Source organism: Camelus ferus, chromosome 11 (genome assembly GCF_009834535.1).
Source record: "Camelus ferus isolate YT-003-E chromosome 11, BCGSAC_Cfer_1.0, whole genome shotgun sequence".
NCBI classification, from domain to species: Eukaryota; Metazoa; Chordata; class Mammalia; order Artiodactyla; family Camelidae; genus Camelus; species Camelus ferus.
Genome location: NC_045706.1, coordinates 61830977 through 61843225, shown reverse-complemented (window position 1 = coordinate 61843225; position 12249 = coordinate 61830977). Strand labels below are relative to the sequence as shown.

The following is a 12249-nucleotide window of genomic DNA, read 5'->3' as shown; positions in this document are numbered from 1 at the left end:
GGAGGAGGAGGAGGAAGCCAGGAGAGGCCACAGAGCAGGCAGGAAAGGGCTAGACGGTCAGGGGTGGGGTTCTTCCGGGAAAGGCCTGGTGCTGGGGCTGGGCTGGACTGGGCCAGGACCTCCGGGGTTCTAGGGAATTCAATCCCCTGGGACAAGTCAGTCATTTGGTCCCCCTGATGCTAATGCAAAGGAAATCAGGTGTTAGAGGGGAGACCCGTGCCTTGGGATCTTGTCATCTTAACTGCCTGTGGATGATGAGCCCGGCTTAATCGCATCAGGAGGAGGACTCCCCCCTTCGATGCAATTTTGAGAACTGTCCTCAGAGCTCGTTCATCCATCTGCACACTTCCTTCTGCCCAGGGAAGGCCCAGGCTACAGGGGAAGGGGGAAGACTGCCCCCAGCCAGCTGGGGGTCTTGGCTGGGCTTGGTGAGGAAGGAGGGGATTGGGTGGGGGTGGTTTCCGGCATCACTGAGCCCTGCCCAGAGGCTGAGGTGAGCCCCGCCTCTTGTTTTTTAACTGGCTCTGAACTGTCCCCACACTGTGCCACATCCGGATCTTGAGGCCAGAGACCTGGGTTTGGCTCTGAGAGACTCCGGCAGGGAGACCCTTCCTCCCTGCTCCACCCCTACATAACTGGCCCCTCCATCATCATCGGTGGGCCCAGAGGCAGTTCCAGCAGCTCAGTGAGCTCTGAAATTGCAGCAGATGGCAGAGACACTGGCAGCGGCTGGCTGGCGGGAAGGAACCATTTCCACCCCCTCAAAGCCTCTGTTTGGAGCTGGGGCTCTCTGACATGGCCTGGGGCAGTGTGTCCCCGTAACCAGCCCCAGCCTCGAGGATTGGCAGGATGAGAGGGTACAGGTTTCCTCCTGGGGCCCTCAACCAGGTCCAGACTGCCATGGGGACACGGGGAGGGGGGTCCGCCCTATGACCTCCAGTAGTGCCCACCCCACCCTAAGTAATTAAATTCTGAGGACCTGGCCCAACCTCCTTCCCATCCCCATGGCCTGGATGGCCACTGTCTCAGGGCCATTTGTTCTCAGAAAGCTCAGCCAAGGCATGAGATTTGGCCTTTCCTTCCTGATGCTGGGGCCAAACCCCCTCCTCCAGGCAGACTCCCAAGCTATGCCCCCAGGAGCACGGTGGCCTCACCTTAGCTGGTCATTGGTGTCTTGGAAGTGCTGCTGTGCAAAGATCACAGCCGGGCTGGAGTTGACAGGCAGGGCCAGGCGGTTATTAAGGTACATGTCATTCAGCCAGTACTCTGATACCTGCCAGGGAGCGGGGGTAGGGCTCCATCACCCCTGATGGCCACACACACCGTTGCAAACAAGGGCGCCCTGCCTGTGGAGGACACCAGTCCCAATCTGGCAGCCCTGAGGGATCCTTAACTGGATCACGCTTTCTTTTATTCATTTATTCATTCATTCATTCCACAAACATGCACTGAGCCCCAGTTATGTGCTAGAGTCTGTGTGCTCCCCAAACCCACCATGCCTGCCCTTTGACTTTGCCCCGGACTATCTCCTTTCTTCCATCCAGTTTTCACCCTGGTTGTTTGGGGCTCCATCCGTACCCCCTTACCTGTCCTTATGAGTGTCCCATTCCTGCCTTTCACTACTCTCTGCTCTGACCTCAGCTCATCCTCTGTTGTCCCTTCCCTGTCCCACATCTGTCCTCCATCTCTGTACCCTGCCTCTCCCCACCATCCTATCTCTATCTCCATCTGTCCCCTCTCTGTCCCCATTCCCATCTCCACCTCAATCTTGTCTGTCCCTCACCCTTGCCCCTTGCTATCCCTCTGTCTCTCCCCCAGGCCTGTCTCTTCATCTGCCCCATCTCTGTCACCAATCTGTCCCTCATCCACATCCCTCTGTCTCCATGTCTGCTTTCCGCCTCCTGTCCCATGGCTTCCTCGTCTGCCCCTTCCAGGCAACTCTTACCCAGTTGGCCGTCTTCTCCTGCCGCTCCAAGAGCTTCTGCTGCAAGGTCTCACCGAGGCCACCAGGGGCCCCAAACTGCTGCACGATGGCCTGGCTCCTTCTGAATTGCTCCTCAGATACCAGGTGTTGCATACACCTCAGGTAAGTGGCCAGGGTCTGCTGCAGGGGGGGCACTGGGAGTTTGGGCAGCCCCTGGAAGAGAAGGTTCTCAGGCTCTTGTGCCTATCCTTTTGTGTGGTCCATGCCCATCCTCTGATTGATCCCCAGTTCCCATCTCCATCTACCCCATCCTTGTTCACCATCCTGGGACTCATCTGTTTTCAGGATTCAGCTCAGCAGAATCGCGATCTTAGGAAGCTCCCATTTGCTTTCTCTCACTCCCTAGCCCTGCTTCTAGGAAGCAGGAAAAGACCTTGATATCGACCCCATGTAGACCTGCGTTCATGCCCTGACCCTGCTGCTGACCATCTGTGTGATCTTGAGCAAATCACCCCCACCTCTGTGCCTCAGTTTCCTCTCCAGTAAAACCGAGGTAATACCCTCTACCTTTCATAAAATCAAAGAGATCATGGATGTTCAAGTGCTTATAACCCATAAAGAATGAGCCTGAGATGAAATTGTCCTGTTACTGATACTGGTCATTCTTAATTTAGGAATTGTTCCCCACTGGGGTTCCACAATCCAGCTGATCTCTGGACCCAAAGGGTGTGCCTCGAATGGAGAGATTCAAGTGAAAGATGGTGGGAGGTATAGTTCGTAGCTTGGCCCTAATGACCAGAATTCTGCGTGATCTTCCCTGGGAAGGTGGAGTGCAGTTGAAGCTCTTCCCCTCTTAATCTCTCCGAGTCTCAGCTTCCTCCTCCTTAGGCCATAAATAACAATTCCTACCTGAGACGGATGCAGAGAGAATGAAATAAGCGAAACAACTGGCCCCAAATAGGCACATCGTAAATTGTTATTATGCTGTTACTGTCCTCAGCCCTCCAGAGTGATTCCTAAGAGAAAACCCATAATACCTGGGGGCCCCCAAAATGTCTTGAGAGTCTGAATAGAAGTCCCCACTTAACCTGATCTGTCAGCCAGGGATCTCAATGTTATTTCTGTCCCATTTTCAGATGAGGAAACTGAGGACCAGAGAGTGGAGAGAAGAGTCCAAGGTCATCCAGCCATTCGATGGCAGAGCTGAGACCTGAAATCGGTCTTCCTCCCTCTTGCTCTTTCTTTCTCTCCCTTGCTCCCTTTTCCATCCCACTTAGCTGGTCACAGTCAGAAAGTAGAAGTTCTCATATTGTTGCCGAAACTTTACAAAGTGTGCAGATAGGGACAGCGGGCAGCCTTCTTCCAGGGGTTTCTCCCCTGTAAGGTGTTGGGGGCAGTGAATTTCCACCTTGGCTGGGCTATGGAGTGAAGGAATCCATTGAAAGCTTGCCCATGCTCTGCTCCTGCTGCGGTAGGAACGGGAGCGAACCCTTCCACCCCTGGAAGCCTTGGGCAAGCGGACCGTGAGTGAGCGAGCACTGGAGCTTGCACTGATGACTGAATGGGTTCCTCCGCCTGTCTGAGCCTGTCTCTAGAGATCACTGTCCTAAAGGGAGGGGGGAGAGTGTCAGTGCCAACTCTGGGCTGCTCCTGCCCTGGGGAACACTTGAGGAGGGGTCTGGGCGGCATCGCAGGTTGCCCAGTCCACCTCCAGAGAGTCGGGTCCAGCCTCCCCTCCCAGCCCCTCTCGTTCCCTCTTCCTTCTCTTGGGGTCTGGAGGTCGGTGTGGTGGGTGAGTGGGCAAACACCTACAGAAAGCCCAGCCCAGCCCAGCGGGTGGCCTGGCCAAGAGTGCCAGCAGGTCTGGCTGGAGCTCCTGCTGGAAACAGGCCATCCTTCTTCAGAGCTCTGACAGTGACTCAGCCTGGGCCACTGGGAATCAGAGATGGTAAGGAGTGAGACAGGAAATCTCTGCTCAGATGGCTCCACCCCTCGGGGCTCTTCCCACACTTGCATGGGCTTCTGGCCCTTGCTCAGGTAGAGAGGCAGGGACTCGTACAAATGAGGGTCTTTGGGCCCTGGGATCTCAGGTCAATAAACATCTCTGGGAAGTTCATGTGGGCTGGATTCAGGGACAATGGAGAGACAGAGCCTGCTCTCAAGGCAGCCACAGTCCAAAGGGAGGGACATGCTGTGGACCAGAGGCATCAACAGTGTTTGTCAGGTGTTTGTACAGACAATGTGGGAAGCAACTTCCTGAGAGAAGCCAGAAAGTTCTGATCAGGATTTCCAGTGAAGCCCTAGGGTGGGGGGTCGGGGTAAGGAAGTGTCAAGAAGACAAGTGTGGCAGAGGGACCGATGTGTGAAACAAAACAGAGACCAGAACTGTCACTCTATGACTCTGGAAGGCAAGGCAAGGTTGGGAGGGAGGATGCCTGCCCGGGGAGGGCGACATTGACTCAAACCAGTAGGGAAGGTGGTGCCTAAGACCCCAGGGCTGACAGTGGCTGGGGCTGGTGTGTGACTTAAAGGAGGGAATTCAGCCTCATCCTCAGGCAACTCCACTGGCTTCAAGCCATTAGAAGTGGAACTTGGAGATGACGAGGCCCTGGGAGAAAAGAGAGACTACCTGGCCCAGGCGAAGGGCTCTCCCTGGCCTTGGGGGCTATCAGCTTTCCCTCGGTACCCCCTGAAGCCACTCCCAGCCCCTCCAGGCCCTCCCAGGCTCCTCAGCTAACTCTGGTCAGGGCTGCAGCATGGGCCTCTTGCCCAGGACAGTGCAGGGCTGGGGGGCACTCAAGGACTGGAGGCCAGTCCCACTCAGGACTGCTCTGGAAGCAAAGGCTTGTGAGTGGGGAGAGCTGGAATGAGAGAGAGGGCTCTAAAACTCACTCACAGGCGCCTCCTCGCTGCTGGGACTTTTTGCTGCCATCTTAGGGGGGATTTTCTCCAGAATGGGCATCTTGGTGACTCCCAATCGGGGAAACAGAGGTGCAGACCTGGGGACCAAGAAGCAGAGAGGTATCAACACAACAACCACATAGACCTGCCATGGACCCTTCAGCTCCCACAGCCTGACACCCTCCCCATGTCCTGTGAGGAGGCCAGAGCTGGACAGTAGTGTTCACAGGCCTCCTTGGAGGCCTGGCCCCAATCCCCTGACCTCCAGACCCGTCCCCCTGACCACAGCATCCTCTCCGAGCCTCCAGACAGTAGAGCGTAGGGCCTGAAGTGAGCATCCAACTGGCACCTGCCCCACAAGACTGCTGTCATCCAGGCTCAGCTGACTACCTCAGAGCCGCATGGGAGGGAGCAGGGCTAGGCTGGTTCACTCCAAACCCACGAGGGGTCATTGGCAGAGCACTTGCCTTGCTCCTGCCAGGGACCCGATAGATATAGTGCTTTGCAGATTAAAAATCTCTTTCCCACTAGACTGTGAGCTTCTCCAGGGCAAGACAACACCTGTCCTGTTCATCGCATCACCTCTGGGCCCTAGCCCTGCACCTGGTGTGGAGTAAAATCAGTGTTGGGTAGCCGAGTACAAGGAATGCATGTGTGCATGAATGAATACAAGGTCCTCTAAGGCTCTGGGCTCCAGGAGGCATTCTGAGCTGATTAGAGGCTGACCCTTGGCCAAGGCAGGGAGGACCCTGCTGGCTGGGCTGCAACTTAGGCTGTTTCTGGTCTATAGGTTCCCAGTGTGGGTGGCATGGGAATGCTGAGGTGGGTCATACAGGGAAGCCGGGCAGCTTAGTCCCTAGTGGCCGTCTGAACAGGCCTGGAGAGAGGTGGATTAATTTTGAAGATGCAGTAGAAGTGAGCCAGACCAAAGAGGGGCAAAAGCCAGATTTTAAGCCTGGTGGGGCCCAACCTCTACCCTCAGAGATCCCCTAAGCATAAGCTTGCAGAAGCATACACACACCCCTGTCGTTTCCAGTCGTCCATCCCCTACTGTCTTCCAAGAGCCTAAAGCTGAGGCTTAGCCCATTCCATCACTGCCACCACACCCCCACCCCCAGGTAGGCACAGTGTGGAGCAGGGGGTGGGGGCGGGGCACTGGGTGCAAGGCACAGTTGATCCAAACACAGAGCATCCAGAAAGATAAACCCAGCCCAGGGGTGGAGGAGCCTGGGGATCACCTGGCTGCACTGGGTAGAGAATGTGGAGTCTGCACTGGCACCTCGGCACAGCACTGGGGACTAGGTGGTCCCCAGACCCATCAGTGCCAGTGCAGCACAGGGGCTGCCCCTATCCACTGCAAAAGTGACCTCAGTGTTACCGAGTTCTGAGGGGGTGATTAAGGCAAGGTCAAGTTGGCAAAGCTTTAAGACAGCGCAGCCAGTGCCTCCTCTTGCTCTGGCCCTGGCCAGCGCCATAGCAGGAAGATGCTAGTCAAGCCTGAGACCCCACATCTTGGAGAGGCACGGGAGATGGAAGTAGGATGGTTCTGTGTGTGCCAAAGGGGAGGGCCTGGTCCCAGCAGCCAGCGGCACTTCCTCCTTGGCCCTTGGACTGGCACCAAGAGTGTATGTATGTATCTTTCTGTGTCAGTGGGTGCCCCCAATCCATGCTCCCGCCCGCCAGGCTGCCTGGAGGGGTCTCTGCGCAGCCCTGAAGGCACAAGCCCAGCTCAGCTCCCACACCACCGGCTGTCCCCGCACCCCAGAGACTCCCTGCTACCCGGCTTATACTTGCCACGCACGCCCGCCCCCTCTCCCCACCTCGCTCCTCGGAGAGAGTCGAAGAGAAGCGGGTGTGCGCTTGCACTTCATGGCGGGCAGGGTGAGACCTGCGGACCCTCCAACGGCACAGAACGCGCAGACCTTGGCACTTCGCAGATGGGGGTCCAGAAGCAGTGTGGACACGCAGGTGGAGCCGCGGAGCCCTGACGGTCAAGCCTGTCCAAGCCCTTTCCCCCCAGTTTCTCATCGTCCAGCTCTCGGTTCCCCTGCCCCTACCCTGGGTGGGGAAACGCCAGAGCCGCGGAATCCCGCGCTCTCCTGGCTGTGCCCCGACGGCCGCTGCCGTTCAGGACTCGGAGGACCCCGCGGCTGCTGGGGCGTCTCGATGCCGGCGCGGTCCCTGGATGGAGCCTCCCTCGGCTGCCCACCGCTCCCGAGATCCGCTCCCCGCGCTGCGCTCGCCAGCCCAGCCCTTCTCACCTGCTCTCCCAGGCTCTGCTGCCACTGCCGCCGCTGCACCGCACCAGGCAGGACGAGGGGCTGGAATGCAAGCCAGAAGGGATTCGGGGGCGCGTCAGCAGTGCGGGGGTGGGGGCTGCCGCCTCTGTCCGCGGTGGAGTCTCCGACGTCGCCGGGTCCCCGCGGCTTCGCGACTGGCTGCGAGCGAGCCCTCCGCGCCAGTCCCCTCCCCTCCCTCCTCCGGCTCTTCCTCCCTCCCCTTTCTCCCTTTTCCTGCCTCTCCCAGCCCCACCCCTACCTCTCTCCCTCTCCATCCTCTATCCCTGCGCTCCCCACCCGGCCGCCTTCCGGGATCCCCCCATTCCCTGCTCTGACGGTTTCCCGGTCGAGCTCTTGCAAAGGCAGCGGAATCCAGGCCCCCAGAGAGGGGTGCAGAACTCGGCCGCACCCGTGCCCATCACCCACAGCCCAGCCTCCTCAGTCCCAGCGCTCCCCCAACCCTTTTATTCTAGCTGTGGCTGCATCTGTAGAACTCTGGGGAGGGTTGGGTCTGAGTAAATCTGTGAACTCCCCCACCGTCTAGGGCAGGCTCCAATCCCACTACAACTCCTTTCAAAACAACAACAACAACAACAACAACAACAACAACAACAACAACCACCTGTTTGTTGATGACTGCAGGTCCTTCTTTTCTATTCCCACTTATCCCAGCCGGCACTATGGGGAATATGCCAGATACAGACCTGGGGATGCTTAGAGACATGCAGCCAGAGGCAGACACTCCTCCCAGACAAAGTAGTCCCATCCCCTCCCCCATACAGATCCTTCCACGGGGACACACACAGACAGACCCACAAAGACAGACTCTGCCCAGACAAACACACACTCAGCCTGACACGCAGATCGAGAACAGACGTGCACACACCAGCAGCGCAGACCCCGCACAGGCGTTGTCTAATACACAGGCATACCCCAACACAGCGGCCTCTCCATGCCAGAATCAGAGAACGCTGTAGCCTTCACGAGGCCCGCAGGCTGCAGGACTGGGAGTGGCTCACAAACGCCGGTCTGCGACTCTGGGGACCCGCACTCAAGGTAGAGAGACTTCTTTGACAGCCCTGGGTGGCTGCTTCCACTCAGGACCCGGTGTGTGTGTGTGTGTGTGTGTGTGCGGGGGGTTGGTAGAAGCTCCCACCCTTGCACCCTCTCCAGCTCCGACTCAAGCCCCCCACAGCCGGGACACAGTGGACACACTGACAACTGTTTCCCCCACTCCGTGTAGGATAGAGCCTAGCTCTCTAACAAACACACACAATCATACACGCGCGTTTCCAGAAATCGGGCCCTTAAAGATGGGGCGGTTTTTCTTCCGCTGCTCGTAACGGCTCGGCCTCTATTCCTTTCGGAGCCTGGATGGGGCAAGCTGCTCTAAGGGAAGCCCGGGGAGCTCTGTGGCTGATTCAGGGCGTGTCCTCCAGGGGCGGGGCCGACGCACCCAGAGGGAGCGGGTACTCAGGCTCCCCCGGGCGGCGCCCTAGGGCGCTGCGCTGCGCCTAGGGTCGGGAAGGGACTGGCGCGGGCTGAGGGCGTGTGCACCAGGGTGTTCCAGGGTGAGAGCCTTTGTTGGGTTTGCTTCTTTCGTATCTCCTTTTCCAGGTAGCAAAAAAGCCACAGGCTTTCCGAATGCCCGCTGGACTGAGACCTGGATTGAGGTTAGACTCAGCTCACCCTCCCTTCTGCCCTGGCCCCTTGCCCAGTCTCCCACTCCCATTAGTAAAGAAACTCGGTCTCGTACAGATATGGTTTATTGATTCGGCCCGAGGCACCGCGGTGCAGCGGGCCAAGTTGGCACTAGGAGGAACGGAAGGAAGGACAGACAGAGGCACAGGTCTACACGGAGGAGCCCCAAGGAGACCGCCGGCGCTTCTCTTCATCTCTGCCAGAAGTACATCAATTCACGCACCTCAGTGCTCTACGCCCCAGTGGACGAGAGAGAGGGGGACACAGAAAGGGTCATAGACAAGGGACCCAGGCAAGGGAAATAAAGACAAAGGAGGGGCTGGGGTACTCGCTGGAGGGGGCGGGCCCTGAGCCTGAGGTGGCCAGTGTGCTCACAGTGCAGCCACCCTGACCCGGGAGTGGGGGTAGAGTGGGGAGGGTGTGGGTGGCCAGGAGGAGGAGCGGGGATGCTAGCTGCGAGTGTAGTAGTCGTAGCCGTCCTCGCACTCGTCAAAGGGGCCAGGTGGGCTGCGAGGCTCGCGGTCCCAGTCGGACACAGGGCGCTCACGCAGGCGCACAGCATCGTACAGACCCTGCGGCGGCTCATCCAGCAGCACATCGCGCTCTGAGCGGGAGCGCTTCAAGAGGCCCACGTTGCGCAGCAGCAGTAGGACGGGTGCGTAGAGCAGATTGACCAGGCCCATGCCAAGGCTAAGCTGCACAAAGCCAAACGAGTGCACAATGTGGCCCGCCACTATGGGCCCGAGAGCATAGGCCACGCAGTAGGATATGTCGGCGATGGCGTAGACACTACCATAGACCGAGACGTGGCGCACGTCCACAAGAAAGGCGAGCGTGGGCAGCAGCGCCGTGTCCACCAGCGCAATACCGAAGCAGAGGCCGCAGAGGGAGACCACTAGTGGTGCGAAGGAGCGGCAGGCAGGCACCAAGCACGAGCTGGCACCGATTACTGCCAGACCGAACGCGCCATACAACCACTGCAGGTGAGGGTAGCGCGCCGCCAGTCGCACTGTGAGGTAGACGCCTAGCACGTGCGGCACGAAGGCCGGCAACCAGGCCAGGCCGGTCTCCCACTCGGATGCAGCCATCGTGTGCTTCATCCACGTGGCGATGGTGGGCTCGAGGAAGGCGAGGGGAATGTTGCAGGTGGTAAGCGCCCCTGCCACCACGGCGATGTAAGGGTCCAGCATGAGACGGTGGATGGGCGTGCCCACCGGCAGGTTGGCCCGCGCCCGCGCCGCAGCCGAGAAGGGCTTGGCTACCGCCAGCAGCAACAGGGCGTCGAGCAGGGAAACGATGGCGAGCACCAGGAAGGGCGCGGTCTTGCCCGCGAACTCGTGAAGGAACCCCCCGAAGGGCGGCGCCACTAGACTTCCGAAGCTGATGAAGGCCAGCGCCCAGCCTAGCGCGCGACTGCGCTCAGGCTCCTCAGGATACTTGTCAGCGATCATGGCAATGCTGGACGTATCCGCGAAGGCAGAGCCGAGACCCTGCAGGCTGCGCGCGGCGAAGAGCATCGCGTAGCCCTCTGCGAAGGCAAACATCACTGTAGAGGCGAACAGTACGCCCAGGCCCATAAGCAGCGGCAAGTCATAGCTCATGCGGTCGATGAAGGTCCCGCTCAGGGGGTTCACCAGCAGCTGCAGGATAGCCTTGGAGGCAAACAGTACCCCGATCTTCACGTCCTCGCTGTCCGCGGGGTAGTGGTGCTGCTCCGCAGACCCGGTCGGCATCCCGCCCGTCGAGGACTCTGAGGAATTGACCGTGCTGGTACTGGCATTGGCCGGAATAGGCGTCGGCAGGTTGGGCACAGATATTTTGGAGGTCGGGGTGGGCATCTCGCTGGCAGCTCGCATGTAGTAGGGCACGATGGGCACGATGACCATGTACAGCATGTTGTCCAGGAATAGCGCCACGCACACGATGACCAGCACCAGGCGCCGCTGCCGCCGGGGATCTTGCAGCGCCGCGCCCACCGCCTCCGACAGCTTGCTGGCTGCGGCCGGGGCCTGGCGGGTAGGCGCAGCTGGTTCCATTGCCCCCACCCGGCCGCTCTTCCGAGGACTCTTGGGCCGGGGCCGGCGCGGGCGCCCTGCAATCCAGGGACGAGGGCGCGGAACTTCGGGGGACCCTGTGCCCGGAGAAAGGCAAGGACCTTGTCCGGCGAGGCGCCGCCGCTGTACGGAGCCGAGCTCCGAACCCGCCGCCTCTCGGCTCAGGGGCGGTCAGGAAAGCCGGGCGTGCAGAGGGGCCGGGGCCTGAGACTGAGAGCGCTGCGGCCGAGGCGCGCCCGGAGCCGCCCCCGCAGCGCTGAGAGGCCGCCCGCACGGGCCGAGGGGCATGCTGCTGCCGCCCGCCCGCCGGCTCGCTCGCCCCGCCGCTCTCCCCTCCCCTCGCGTCGGCTCTTGCCTCCTCCTCCGCCGCCTACTCTTTTTTTCCTTTACACTCGGGGCTGTGACGCGGCGAGTCTCGGCCCGCGAGTGGTGCCCGGGCCACTTGCGTCGCTCATGCTAATGCGACGTCGGCGGGGCGGGGGCTGGGGGCGGGGCGCTGCCGGGAGGGGGGTCCCCTCCCCAGATGCGCCACGGCTGGAAGCCCCAGGAAGGGGTCTTGGTGCGGAAAGAGTCCTGGCCAAGCCCCTGAGGTTGGGTGCGCCACGCGACAAGCGGTCTCTCTGCCCCCGCAGTTCTAGGACTCGTGGGATCCGCGCCCGCTCTTCTCCCCGCGGAAGGGGGCGCACAGCGGTCGCTTCCCCTGGCCCCGCAGGGAGAGGTGGGTGCTGGGGGCTCCAGATCTCCGACTCAGCCTGGATCTCGGCGCACAGCGGGCAAGGAGTCCCCGAGGTGAGCCGCGGCTGCGTCCATCTGTTCTCGCAGCTGGAATATGGGGCTGTGACTGGAGGGGCGCCGAGGACGGATCCCCCAACCTTTTCTCTGGCCCCGCCCCCTGGCCCCTTCCACGCCGGGGAAGGAAGGGGGGAGGCGCAGAGGCTGCTGGACCGGGTTCCGACAGACCAGCCCTTGGGGAGAGTGTCACAGCAGAGAATTCCTGCCTCTGAGCATCTGGGGATTGAGGAGAAGAACTCGCCTCGTCACTACCCAGGGCCCCCGAATATCAGCCCTGCCCCGCCCACTTTCCCGCATTCCTCACCAACCTCTCCTAACCGGTACTCCCCCTTTCCGTTTTAACTGTCCGGGTCCCCCAGCTCCGCCTCTTCTCCCTTCCCTCCTCCTCACGCCTTCCCGACTCTAACTCCTCCCGGGTCCTCTTCGCACTACACCAAGCCCTGCCTCGGCTCCGCGAGGTCCCGCCTCCTTCCCACTCCCGCCCCTCCAATCTCCAGAGCTGCCTCCAAGTCCCGGGTGGGCTCTGGGAGTGACGTACCACTAGATCCCAGCTCCGGAGTCTACTCCAGGAGCTTAAGAGATCCCGTGTGGGCGCCGC

General features: G+C 60.3%; 2 protein-coding genes across 3 annotated transcripts in view; both read right to left on the bottom strand.

Moving 5' to 3' along the window:
- CHAT (choline O-acetyltransferase) overlaps window positions 1-8048 on the bottom strand; it is a 53457-nt gene extending 45409 nt beyond the window's left edge. The window contains exons 1-5 of one of the 2 annotated variants that reach the window (XM_032491680.1): window positions 8037-8048; window positions 7087-7146; window positions 4821-4923; window positions 1946-2137; window positions 1155-1273 (exon numbers count right to left, since the gene is read on the bottom strand). In XM_032491680.1, the coding sequence (XP_032347571.1) occupies window positions 1155-1273; window positions 1946-2137; window positions 4821-4886 (377 nt within the window). In that variant the 5' untranslated portion in view covers window positions 4887-4923; window positions 7087-7146; window positions 8037-8048. Of the gene's footprint in view, window positions 1-1154; window positions 1274-1945; window positions 2138-4820; window positions 4924-7086; window positions 7147-7726; window positions 7788-8036 lie in introns of those variants that run through there. The other variant, XM_006188774.3, reaches the window with a different exon arrangement.
- An 817-nt stretch (window positions 8049-8865) lies between these two features.
- On the bottom strand, window positions 8866-11300 carry SLC18A3 (solute carrier family 18 member A3). The gene has a single exon (XM_006188793.3). It carries the CDS (start codon window positions 10839-10841, stop codon window positions 9255-9257), a length of 1587 nt encoding a protein of 528 aa, XP_006188855.2. The 5' UTR covers window positions 10842-11300; the 3' UTR covers window positions 8866-9254.
- Between the last annotated feature and the right edge of the window lie 949 nt (window positions 11301-12249).